Source organism: Artemia franciscana, chromosome 2 (assembly GCF_032884065.1).
Source record: "Artemia franciscana chromosome 2, ASM3288406v1, whole genome shotgun sequence".
Classification (NCBI taxonomy): domain Eukaryota; kingdom Metazoa; phylum Arthropoda; class Branchiopoda; order Anostraca; family Artemiidae; genus Artemia; species Artemia franciscana.
In genome coordinates this window covers 19249580-19263637 of record NC_088864.1, presented here as the reverse complement: position 1 = coordinate 19263637, position 14058 = coordinate 19249580, and the positions used below count along the sequence as shown (strand labels likewise).

The window sequence follows — 14058 nt, the reverse complement described above, 5'->3', positions numbered from 1 at the left end:
GATAATTACAAAGCTATCAAAGATTTTCTGTTTCGGAAAGACTTCGGGCTAAAATTTCAAAATTCGTCTAAGGTACCTTGCTTTGCTGAGAAGTAAAGAAGTTTGGAGAGTGCAACAGTGTTGTCAAGCCTATAAGGGAGGGTATATATATGGGTGGATAATGAAGAATTATAATGAAAGCTAACATATATATATATATATATATATATATATATATATATATATATATATATATATATATATATATATATATATATATATATATATATATATATATATATATATCTATCTATCTATATATATAAAAATAAGTTGTCTGTCTGTGGATGGATGGATGGATGTGTCAGGTGACGTCACCTGAAAAAACTGGATTAGGTGACGTCAAAACTGAAAAAACTAAAAAAAGGCAAAAACTACAAAAAAAACTAAAAACTAATAAAAAAAATAAAAAAGCTAAAAAACTAAAAAAACTATAAAGGTAAAAACCAATAAAAAACTAAAAAAAAAACTGAAAAAACTAAAAAAAGGCAAAAACTACAAAAAAAAACTAAAAACTAATAAAAAAAGTAAAAAAGCTAAAAAACTAAAAAAACTAAAAAAACTAAAAAAAGGTAAAAAACTAAAAAAAATAAAAAATAAAAAAAAACTAAAAAAAAGGAAAAAACTGAAAAATAAGCTAAAATAAAGGTAAAAACCAATAAAAAACTAAAAAAAAAAAGGAAAAAACTAATAAATGACGACACTCAAAGAGAAAGCGACCAGGACAAAAGGAATGTTCGATTAGCAATCAACAAAGCACCGGGACACAGGGAGTATAAATGACGACCAGGACATAAGTAAAAAAAAAAAAAAACTATCTATATATATAAAAATAAGTTGTCTGTGGATCTGTGGATCGTGGATCAGGTGACGTCACCTGAAAAAACTGGATCAGGTGACGTCAAAACTGAAAAAACTAAAAAAAGGCAAAAACTACAAAAAAAACTAAAAACTAATAAAAAAAATAAAAAAGCTAAAAAACTAAAAAAACTAAAAAAAGGCAAAAACTACAAAAAAAACTAAAAACTAATAAAAAAGCTAAAAAACTAAAAAAACTAAAAAAAAGGCAAAAACTACAAAAAAACTAAAAACTAATAAAAAAAATAAAAAAGCTAAAAAACTAAAAAAACTAAAAAAAGGTAAAAAACTAAAAAAACTAAAAACTAAAAAAAAACTAAAAAAGGTAAAAACTAAAAGAACTAAAAAAGAAAAAAATAAATGACGACACTCAAAGAGAAAGCGACCAGGACAAAAGGAATGTTCGATTAGCAATCAACAAAGCACCGGGACACAGGGAGTATAAATGACGACCAGGACACAAGTAAAAAAAAAAATTAACAAAACTAAAAAGAAGGTAAAAACTACAAAAAAACTAAAAAGAAAAAAAAACTAAAAACTAATAAAAAAACTAAAAAATCTAAAAATCTAAATAAACTAAAAAAGAAAAAAAAAGGAAAAAAATAAAGGAGAAAAACAAAACTAAAAAACGAATGTATATACAGACCGGGACACCGGGATACAAATGATGACCGGGACCCGGGACACAGGGAATATAAATGACGACTGGGACACAGGGACACAACTACAACGGGGACACCGGGGGAAACAGGGGGATAACCTGACAATCTATTTATATGCAAAGACAATGGGACAGCAAAGAATGTTGTATATTCGCAAGTTTTACGTAGTTAAAACCATATATATATATATATCTATATTCACAGGTGGGACATAGGGACACAACTACAATGGCGCGTAACTATTATGGCGCGTAACGACTTACGCGCGCGGGGGGGCTTGGGGGGGCGCGAAGCGCCCCCACCAACTAGGTGTTGGGGTGGCGCGAAGCGCCACCCCAACAGCTAGTATATATATATATATATATATATATATATATATATATATATATATATATATATATATATATCTTACTGCGTATCCAAGCACTAACACAAATCGTCATTTAATCAAACATTTAAACATTGCTTTCTGGTATTGGTTTTTTCAAGTAGATTTTAATGAAAATAGGTAACATTAGTAAGCCCTCACCTATAGTTATATTGGCAGTTCAACCTTTGTGACAACAAACATGAACAATAAAAAATGGCGCGTATACTCCCTTCGGTGGATCTCGTGTAGATTCCCATACTTCTGGAAAGATCCCTGATGATATAGATGCGTTTGAAATATGAAGTAAGGGGACATGGATTACACAAGCAAGTTCCTTCAGAATATTTATGGAGATCCATCTAGACCTTGGGAATTACTGCTCTTTAGATTCGTAATTACTTTCTGAAATTCACCAAAAGTAACAGGGGCCAGGAACATACTAGAATTTTCGGATGGTGGGAGATTTTGTTGTATGAATAAAATGGAAATTTAGGGGATTTCAGTTCAACAGTAGTACTAAAATGAGAAAAATAATTACAAAAATAATCTGCAACAACATCATTCCACTTCAGTTCAACACCATTTTCATTTATGATCACTTCAGGATTTGGTGTCTCAGTATTGTTTCCAATTTTTTCCTTGATTAATTTCCATGTAGTCCGAGGTGAATCAGATTTTCTAAATGAATTTTCATAATAAATTTGTTCGCTTGTTCTAAAAATTTTAACCAGCAAATTTTTATAATATTTGTATCGCTGTACATTATGAGCTGAGTGGTATTTCATTTGTATCTTATACAGTCGATTCTTTTCCTTGGATTTTTAAAGTGATAAACTTATCCAAGGTTGTTTGGGTGAGGCTCTTTTCTGGTATGTAGTTTTAAATGGGCAATGAAGGCCCAGTTTTTCATTCAAAATTAGATTAAGTACATGTAAGGATGTATTTGAATCATTTTCATTAGTAACTTCACTCCAATCTATATCGCTAAGGATAGGTTCCAGTTCATTCATGTTTACTTGTGAGAAATTTCTCCTCTTCATAGGATTTTCTTTATTGACTATCTTTTGCGCTTTGAAATCAGACATGAAAATACAATGATCAGACAATTATCCGGGTGACACCTATTTTTCCAAACACTATAAAAAGGGAGACAGTTTGCTCGCACCTGCATCCAAGACCTCAGGGATTCTTTTGGAATTCCTAATTTAAATTATAACTCTTCACCATAATTTTCTTTCACCTTATAGTAAGAACTTAAGCTTTCCGACTGGCTAAGGTCGTTCCACCATTTCTGAATTTCTTGGTCTTCCAGCCTTGTTTGGATCTCTGACAGAAAGACTTTTTGATCTGAGATTGGGCCATCTCCTCCGTTCCATGCATACGATAGATCTGTGCTGTCCAGTAGTTTTTTGACATGGAAGGGCCATGAAGATTTTTGTCCCAGGGTAAGTAATTCATCATACGCTGCTCTGATGAGTCTTGAGGAGGGACATTGCAGTATTTTCAGCCAAAACTTAATTAATTGGATCTGTCTATGTTTTCTCATGGAGAAAAGTCCCAAATCTCCCTTGATGAAAAGTGTGTGAGTTGTGGCGTGCAGACCTAGCATTCGTTTATAATATTGTAGCTGTAGAGTTTCTAATGAATTTGCCACCTCTAGGCCCCATACTTCCCCTCCATAGTGGAGGATTGGCCTTATTTTTGAGTTGAACACGTTTTTATGCATCTTTAAGTCGCATATTCCCGTCAAATTACTGTTCCTGAACAGTGTTGCCGTTGCTGCTTTTCCTCGATTTGCCATCTTCGAAATATGATTGCTCCATCTTCCGTTCGATGTTAGATGGAATCCTAAATATATTGCCTGAGACACAACCTTCACAGCTTCACCATTCAAATTAAAACTTTCTTCATCTTTATTTCCTGTTGAGTGTCTACGGCAAAAAATCATCACCTCTGTCTTTTTTGTTTTAATTTCCAGTTTCTGTGTTAATTTCAGTCTCTAAATATTCAGCTGCTAAATCTAACAGAGTTTGTAGCTCCGAATTTGATCTGGCGACCAAGGCGATATCATCGGCAAATAATAGTAATGATAATACTTTATTTCCAAGGTGTACAACTGGCGCCCACCTTTTTTCAAGGTATTCGGCAAGATCATTTATAAAAAAAGCAAAAAGTTTCGGTGATAGGGTACTACCCTGTTTTACACCTTTTACATTAAAAAAAACTCTAGATATACCGCTTCCTGCTATCTTTACCACATTTCTGGTCAAACAATACATCGAGAGAAGAACCCTTAAAAAGAGTGACGGAATTCCTGTTCCTAAAAGCGTTCTAAACAGAATTATACGGTCAACATTGTCGAATGCTCTACTTAAATTAAGAAAAGCCACGTACAACTTTCCGTTTCCCTTGCAATACTTACTAATCAATGCATTTAGAACAAAGATTCGATCAGATGGTGAGTATCCTTTACGAAAACCGGCTTGTTCTTCTCTCAGAATTTGCCTCTCATCCAGCCATAATTCCAGCCTTTTGTTTAAAATTTTGTCCAAAATTTTTCCAAGACAGTTTCCTAAGCTGATTGGTCGGTAATTCTCGCACAAACTTGCATCACCTTTCTTAAATAGGGGGATAACTACAGATATCTTCCAAGGATTGGGCCACTTTTTCTCTTTCATAACCAAATTATACAACCCCAGAAGCAGAGGTAATAAAACTACTTGTAGTACATTCAAAGCCTTTGCTGGAATTCCATCTGGTCCTGGCGCAGACCCACCTCTAGTTGGTTTTATGGCATCTTCTACTTACTTCCCGCTGGATTTGACGACAAAGGTGATAATCTTCTTCCAGTAGGAGGTATTCAGTGTTGTCACAAGAGGGGGTTCCGACTTCTTCTGCCAGTTTTTCGAAATCGGGTGGGGGCTGTTGTGTGCCAGATGCTGTACCTCCTTCTAGTTTCTCAAAGAAGGGGGGCCACTCTTCATTTACATTTCCCGTATTTTCCTCAATCTCACATGCTAGGGCATTCAACTGTTGTACCATCGGCTCCGAGCAAAAATAATGTTTTATTCGGGTCAAATCTTTCTCCACCCACTCACATCGTATTCCTGATTTTACCAAGCCAGTGCTACTTGTTCCTGTTCCAAATGTCCGATGCTTTAGTTTTTCTCTTTTCCGCTGATTTTTGCTAATATTTGTCGACTGAAAATAAAAAATTAATGGAAAATGGTCAGAACCAGCAAAATTCACTACCTCAAGGTTTAGGGATTTAGGTACGAGCCTACTGTCCACTAAAACATAATCAATGACACTAAAATTCATTCCGGAAATGCAAGTAAACTCACCGCGTCCCGCATCATTTCCAAACCTTCCATTTCCAATGACTAGAAAAAAAAGAAGAATTTGTTATTCGTTTAGGAATAAAACATACTGGGCTCATATCATAAGAATGGTTACATTCTAAAAACTGAAGGACGTGTCGGTTAATTCCTTGCTGGCCTGATGGTAAAAAAAAAAAAAAAAAAAAAAAAAAAAAAAAAAATTCAACAATACAGCTTTCAAAAATCATCTCAGTATTCACATAGGAATTCTTCTTTCATCCGAGCCGGGATATACTTTTTATCTAGTATTGCTAAACCACTTTGCGTTTTTTTAGTTCTACTTAATGAAAAGATTAGAAGCCGCTAATTTTAATTTATTTGCCAATTTTTCCTCTAAAAATGTTTCACAAATTTCAAGAATATCCGTATCTGACTCAAATAAAAAATTCAATTGCACCTTGTCCGCTCCTCCATTCACGAAAGTTCCAAAAAGATATTCTTCTCATATTTGGGTTTTTATCAACTATTTCATGAGGAAACAGATTTTTATTTGGGGGTACTTAAAAAGAGTTTAAAATTTCATTATTATTATTATGGGCTAGGGGTGTTTGGAATACATTACTAAAGAGGGCTGATTTTCTTTCAAATTCTTTCAAACTAGATGCAGGGATCACGTGAACTTTACTAACAGCTGACCGTGCATTGACCTCAGAGCAAGGAGTACCCCCCATGCCTCTCTCACAGAAAACTAAAAGCACTAAAACTGACACTAAATGGGTTTATCCTCGCGGAAGATATCATGTCGTTCAGCTACGAGCCCATATAATGTTAAATCGCTCCATATCGAAAAAAAAAAATCAATATATCACAAAAATATATTTACTTCTCAGGTAAGTGACGTTAATTGACCACACAAAGAAAAAAGTCAATTTGGTTTGACTCGGAACCAATCTATCTTTTTCTTCTCTCCAATTTCGTCGATACAGTACAGAATTGGAGGGACTACTGGTTCGAACATCAACGGATAAATACACTTTAGAGAATATCGGACAATTATCCATGCAGGCTTCTTCCCTAAAAGCTTGATCGCGTAGCAGTTTGTTTGCTCGCAGAATCGGAAACTTATCCTTAAAGTTGTGGAGTCGAATTTTAGCGAATTTTTCATTTAATTCAATGACAAGGAATTCACAATGAATATTTAATTTCCGCAACAGCTCACCAATCTTTTCCACGCCCTCTTACTTCTTCGGTCAGCATTTTCTAAGCTCAGTACTTTATTTTTTAAGGGTCCAAGACTGGGGTTATCATTGGACTGGTTTGCTGATAGCTGGAGGTCCTTAACTTCATTCTGTAGCTTAGTGATTGTGTCATCATGGAATTTTTTGGAATTTTCAAATTTGGGGTCCTGTATGATAGATTACTTATCTCTCCTCTGATTTCTGACATTTCACTTTTCAGTCCTTTCTGCTTTCTGCCCTTTCTGTCCTTCACTTTTCTGCTTGAATGCTTGTCACAGTCGGTAATATCTGTTGAATATTCATTGCAAGGCTTTGAATTGATTCATGTATTGTTGCACTATCAGTGGATTCACGAGTGGATTCCAAATCCATATGTCTTTCTTTAGTTTTCTCCATTTAAGTTGTTAGAACAAATTAGTAAGGACCAGCCGAGGAGACAATCACATTGATAGCAATTAGTTTATTCCGTCACAACAGGTGTATAATTCACTTATATTTCAACGGAATCGCACGAAAACGATGCTTTTCGGCTGAGGGCATTGAATGAACTTAGTACAAAGCTCAGAACTTGACGAGCATGAATACCTGTGTATTTTGTCTTTCAGACGAAAAATTGATATTCCTGTTTTAATAGCTTTGAAATTTTAGTGTCAAATTACTTGTTTGATTCTGACTTACAATTTTTTGTGTTTGTTTGTAAATTTAAATTGAAAAGAAAAAATTAAGAATATCAAAGAGAGGCAAAAGTGTTTTGGCTGTCGAACACTGAATAGCTTTTTTTAAGTCAGTCGTCTTACTCATTCTTCTCATTTAATAGACCCTTACTAAAGTCTACAAATGTCATATTTTTGTTATATTGCCTGGCTTTGCATTTCATAAGAATGAATATTTGCAGACGACTGTTCAACCTGGGTCCTTAGACAGTGAGGCTGGTATTTTTGCACTATCATTCGATCAATCTGGAACTCGATTGATAACTGGAGAAGCCGACAAAACTATTAAGCTATACAAAGAGGATGAAACAGCGGTAAGTAACACGATTATTTTCATGGAATTTTTAATTAAATCCAAGATTTACAGAGTAGAGCTCTAAGAGTGATATTTGTGAGCTTGTTTGTAATTCTGACCCCCCCCCCCTCTTCTAGCACAAAATTTGGATATTACATTAGTCTAACCGTAACTGTTTTTGTACTTTCCTGAAAAAATATTATTTTTGACAGCCATGGTTTCCCCTAGACCTTCTAAGTAATCAGCTCCATTTTCCGTTGGATATGTGTTACTTGCGCTTTTTTACCGTTAAGGCATCCTTAGAATATCCTTACCGTTAAAACTGAAATCCCTGAAAAACTGACATTTGTGACTGGTACTTTTTTTTACCGTTTAGATATGCTTGTCACACAAATATTCTCCTCTAGATGCCAGCTAAATTATAGCAAATGACTACAATTTACCCGGTTGATATAAAAAACCATCTAGTTAACAAAACTGTCAAGTAAATTTCAAAATTAATTCCAAATATCTCCCATATTAGATGCTACATGGAATTATGGAAAATTTGTTAGAGCATTTTTCATTGTAGTATTGAAGTTATGGTGCATCTCCAGTAAAACTAGGTCCCTTAAGGGTCTTTGTTAAAACAATCCTCAAACCTTCTTAACATTTCTGACTTCCTTCTGAAACTGAAAAAGAATGTTTTATGTGATGATCCAAATCTCGAAGAGAAGATTGTTTTATTAGGATCCTTTCTTTGCCATTCTCGTTTTTTAAAGTTAAATATATGACTGAGTTATTTTATCTAACTTCAGTTATAGTCAGAACATATTTTTTCAACAGGCTAAAAACCTGGATTGGAACCTGATTTCTTCGATTACGTTCAGCTTGTTATCCGCTAGAACCGCCCACGCGCTCAGTGGCGTAGTGGTCTAAAATTTCTGTACCAGTAGGCATCTGAATGTAATATTTTTATAGTACAAGGAGAAACATTTAATTGCCACAAGGGAACGCATTTATTATGCATTTAGTGTTTAATATACTATAAAGAAGCTAAAGGTTTAATTTTATTTAAATAAATAAAATTGAAAACTTTCACAGTTAGGGGAAAAGGCAGTATCCATACTTTTCTTTGAATCGATTTTTGTTCGTTTCAATCGTGATTCGCATATTTAATTAAAGCTTTATTCGGGTTCATTTATGTTAGTACATGTTGTATGTTTGTTGGATATGATTGTTTATTTAGTTTGCATGTTCAATTTTAGCTGAATTTGTTTTAAGATTTATTTGTTCATTTTATTAGTACAACAAAAGAATATAAGCCAAAGCAATACGAAACCGGAAGAATGGAACAACAAGAACAGTGCAAGAAGAGATAAGAAAACTAGAGAAACTATTGTTTTTAAAAGAAAACCAAAACAATTGACCCCCCTCCCATCCCCTTCCCCACCGCAAAAAAGCAAACCAAATGCATGTAAGCTACTCCAACCCCATCGAGGTAATAAGAGTCCAGTCTAATGCAAGTTAGATTTTAATTACTTTTAGTTTTGTTGAAGAGCAATTCCTTTTTTCTTATTGTTAGACATTTCTGTTCTTTTCTGATTTTTATCGGCATTAAGTATGTCTCGTTTGACGCATCTAAAGATATTGGCGGTCTTTTTTATCTTTCTTTGTCCTATTTTGATGGCCGGCGTTTACCGCCCACGGACACCCCGCGTAAAATAACCCCCTACTGAAAATAACCTTCCTCAGAAAAAAAACTCGGAAAATTCCCCCTCCCCTGCAAAATATCACCCTCACGGACCTCGTTGGTTTCCAGTCCTTTTGGATAAAAAAAAAAAAAAAAGACTAGAAATCTCAATTTCTGATCTAATGAGCACACTTCGAAGTTTCTTCGACCTTGAGGTTGAAGTTTGTATAGGAAAGGGGCCATTCCCCTCCTGTACGAATAAATTCTGCCCATTTTGGGGTTTAATGATATTCTTTACTTTCCAGTAAACCAGAAATATGCCCAGAAATCATTAGGGAGTAGATATCAATTTGACATTTTTAATGTGTTTTTAAAAGTTTCTTTTGTACTCCCCCTCCCCCAAAAAAACTTTGCCGGAAAATACCCTTTTCCTGGCTATTTGTTGCGAAACTTTTCACGGAGGGGATTACCGGCATGATTTATGAAAATAGAAATTATTTTTTTTTTCAAATGAAAGTGTGCAAGAAACATTTTTCACCTGAGGTCGTCCGCAAGAAAGTTTCTGGGTGGAATTTCAGCTAGAATGGCATTGTTTTGGAGGAATTTCCCTAGGAGGGGGGAGTATTTTTACGTGAAAAGAGCTTACCACGGTTGAATTTTTCTGTGGGGAAAGGATTTTTTTCACGTAGGAGAGCCAGATTTCGCGGTATTCTTTGAGAACGATTGGAAATTAAATTTTCAAAAGTTTCTTTTTAACTGAATATAAGGAGCAACATGAAAACTTAAAATGGACAGAAATTATTAAATATACTTTAGTATAGTTTAGTATATAGTATACGTGTATAGTTTAGTATACATTAGTGTATATATTATGCGTGTACTTTAGCATGCGTATACTTTCAATTAATCGTAAATTTTGACTTTTTGTCCCAAATCTTGAAGAGAGACTGCTAAAAGAGAATGACCGTTTAATAAGAATAACATGCTTTTTTTAATTTCCAATCATTGTTTATGAAATGAGTGTCGGCGGGTGCAGAGTGGGGACAGGGGAGCAGTCTGGCATGGTCTGCTTAACAATCAGAATTAAAATTCAGAAAAATAAGATTTTTCAACTGAAAGATTAAAATAGTAACCAAAACTCTAAAAAACTGATTTTTAATATCAATAGATACATCAAAACAATCAAACTATTATGCTTATTTAAGATATATTAGATTCATAAAGTTTAGGGTTACCCATCAAAAGTTATGGGCCTGACAAAATTTACCCGATTTCTGAAATAGGAGCGGGAGTACCCCCTAAAATTCAAGGAATCTTAATGAAAATCACGCGATCAGATTCAGGTTACCAGAGAACCCTACTGCAGAAGTTTCAAGCTCTTATCTGTTAAAATGTGATATTTTGCTATTTTTGCCAGAAGACAGGTCACAGATCCGTGTTAATTTGTTATTTTTTTTCTCAGGGGGATCGTATTAAAATAATAGTCCTATAAGATCCGGAGAGTGTTTTCAGGAACAGTTTCACACTAAACTAAAGAGTTTAAAATTTGACAAGGCGGAAGATGAATGGAATAATTTTCTAGTGCGTTTACTGTAACACGAGGGCCATTTAGTTAGAATAGGAAGCTTTAAACTGCTAAGAGCTTTACATAAAGAAAAAGCTAATAAGGAGGGGGCAACTCTTCATAGACGTAATAAATCTCCCAAATTTCATATGTAAATATAATAACATATAATTTGGGCTTTATGTTTGCACATAAGGCTGGAGGGGCAAAGTATTTGGACAGTTTGAAGTCAGAAAACAATTCTCATTTCATAATATGCAGAATAGTCGTACCTTACACATTGTGTGTTAAATATATAGCCCCTCCCCCTATGCACTTTAATGTGCATTATATGCATTAATGCACTTTATTCTCCCCCCTCCCTCTAATGTGCAAATATAGAGCCCAAATTTGTCAATGACCTCAGGCGGTTTTGTGATGCGGTGAGTTCTTAGTGGTAGTAGCATTTAATATTTTAAATATTTTAATAACAAATACTAAATTATTGAAAAAATCCGCGCCGGCCCGGAAGTATTACGGTTGGGAAGCTAGACAAACTATTGCGTAAAAAATTATTGCGCAGCTAGACAGTGTATTTTCACTTAGGTGTAGAATACGTATGATCATATAGTCCTTTGTGAAATAGTATGTGAGATAGATATGCTTAAACATTTTTTTTTCATTCCAGTAGTTTTGCTTCTCCATCTTATGAAACTTTTTTTTTCGTTTTGTTCTTTGCCAAAATTTCCAATGATAAAGATGGATTTTTAAGATAGATGGGATACTCTTAGTAGTGAATTGTCTGTTGAAAAATTCAACTCGTTTTTACGAGTGATTGGTTGTTGGAAATCGTACCTTTCAGCCATTCATCTGAGGCAAACGAAAAGCAGGTCGTCCATGAATAATAGGCGGGGAGAAAAGCTCATAAGACAGGATTTAAAGAAATTCACTTTGAACAGACTGGAGAAGAGAAGGAGCGTTCGTGGCTGTTTCTGCCTCAGGTGGCTTGGTGCAACAACGAGCTGTTAGTTAATTATATTGGTAGTTTAACTATAAAGGCTGGATTGTATACTATATTAAGTTCTGCTATAACATTTATAAATTTCTTTATTTTTTTTTCTTTCAGAGTGAAGAAACACATCCCATTCTCTGGAAGCCTGATATACTTAAAAAACGAAGATTCTAAGTTTTTACTCTGTTTTATTTTCTAAATCCAATTTCAAATATAAGTGACATCAAGATTGTTTACTTTGGCTAATTATTCTACGATTGCTGATTCACGCAATTGTCATTAATAGTCATGAAATACAGGGTATATGTTTGCATTCAATGAAGTCCCCCCTCCTCTAAATAATAAAATATCCACAGCATGGGTATAAATTCTTTCAAAAAAGGCTATGATGATAATGAATTTCGTATTTTGAAATGGTTTGTGCAGATAAGTAAGACGAGCGGGTAATGCACATAAGCAGGGTAAGGGGGGTAAGGGGGGTGGAGTGGGGCTTTGTCCTCATACCCTCTGTTAGATTCCAACTTGTTTTAGACTTTCCCAAAAAGTATAAATATTTCCGCGCAATTTGCTTGCATTTTTTTTTTCAGTCCCCTCTGCTGAGACAGATTCTTGCGTAAATGCATTGAGGGATTATATTAAGTACAAAGGTAAAAGTGACTGATAGTATTCAGTTTTTGGATTATAATTAAAACTTACATACTTATAGCACTAATCAATAAACAAAAAACTTAACGCCTATTCAAGAAAACGGAAAAACTTTTATTTCTGATCTGAAAAACATCATGAGAGCTCAACTGGATTTCCAAGTTTAGTCAACGTCACTTTTTTCCAATTTTTGGAAACGCCTTGGAATTTACTTTGTGAAACATTTACTTTTGTCACAAGATTTCAAATATATTATTTATAAACTTTTCTGTAATATATTCATGTTTTAAGCTTAATTCTATAAACGACGGATTTTTCTGATGTATTTTATTTAATTAAGACTTTTGGAAATACAAAAAAAAAGGAATAAAAAAATAGTTTGCGATTCAATTGAATATAAAAGCATCGGGCTGTCAATTGGGGGAGGAGAAAGAGCAGGGGAGAACATTGGCTCCCCTAAGATCGGTTTGCCTTCCCCTCCCCTCTAGATTTTAAAAACAATACACCCCCCCCTATTAATTTTCGTGAATTTACACCACAGAGAAATTTTTGCATCGCCTAACTCAATTAATGAGCTTCCTCATTAATATTAAAAAAATCAAAAAAGTATTAATTACCTCATTAAGTATTAAAAGTATCTCAAAAAGTATTAAAAGTACCTCAAAAAGTATTAATACTTTTAAGTATTATTTAAAAGTATTATTTTAGTAAAAGTATTAAAAGTATTATAATTTTTATAAGTATTATTTTAATTTATTAAGTACCTCAAAAAGTATTAACACTTTAAGTTCCAACTGTACTTATCAATAGTTTGAAAACAATCTCAGATACTCCGAGTTAAAATTATAACACAGCTTCAGGTTGAAATCCTCAGCATGAAGTCCAATTCTCAGAATATACACGTTTCACTGAAGTCCAGATGGGACAGAAGGATGTGTAAGCCCTGCACTTATGCGGTCCAATCGCTTTCTTTTTCTACTTCTTCTTTTTTATCTTGAATTGCGTTCCATTTTTCTTGATCTCTTGGGGCCAAGAAAAATGGAATTTGATTCCGGGCGCAAGAGAGGACAAAACTTTTGAGACTGTGTTCTTAAGCCAGACCAATTTCTACCACACTAAAATCAGTGGTATTTTACTCAAAAAGAGGTGACATAAATCTTTTAATCTCGTTTAAAGCTGAGAAATATATATAACTGCTGCCTCGCATTCGTTAAAAACGGCATAAATTTAATATTAATGTTGGTATTGACGCATATATCAGGACCTCATCTTTTTCTTTCCATTTTTCATAATTTGTATTAGCAACCAATAAAAGCACTTTAGGATGGTCAAAATTAGCTCTTCGGATATTGAAATTCGTCCGCATAAATTTAAGCGAAAATAGACGTATTCTGAAGTGATAAACACAAAAAGAGGATGTCTGTCTCTGCTTATAACCAAGTGAGTATTTTTTCAAAAAGATTGATACATGAGGCAAAAATAGAAAATGGCGGGCTACCAAATAGAAATCGTATAGGTTTCCTGTCTTATAGGTCATCTTTTATAAAATCCAAATCCATTTAAGAAGGATTGGCCTGCAATAACGCCCTTTTTGGATTTGCAGATAAGATATGAACTGTTTAATGTTTATTTTGCACCGGTTTTTGTGAATTATGATTGCCATATTTTTCAGAAAATTTGTAAATTGATTT

General features: G+C 34.0%; 1 protein-coding gene across 1 annotated transcript in view; it reads left to right on the top strand.

The window, feature by feature from the left end:
- LOC136038126 (pleiotropic regulator 1-like) overlaps positions 1 to 11958 on the top strand; it is a 55042-nt gene extending 43084 nt beyond the window's left edge. Inside the window, exons 10-11 of the mRNA XM_065721153.1 lie at positions 7383 to 7514; positions 11837 to 11958. Coding sequence (XP_065577225.1) covers positions 7383 to 7514; positions 11837 to 11896 — 192 coding nt within the window. The 3' untranslated portion in view covers positions 11897 to 11958. The remainder of the gene's footprint in view (positions 1 to 7382; positions 7515 to 11836) is intronic.
- Positions 11959 to 14058: the final 2100 nt, after the last annotated feature.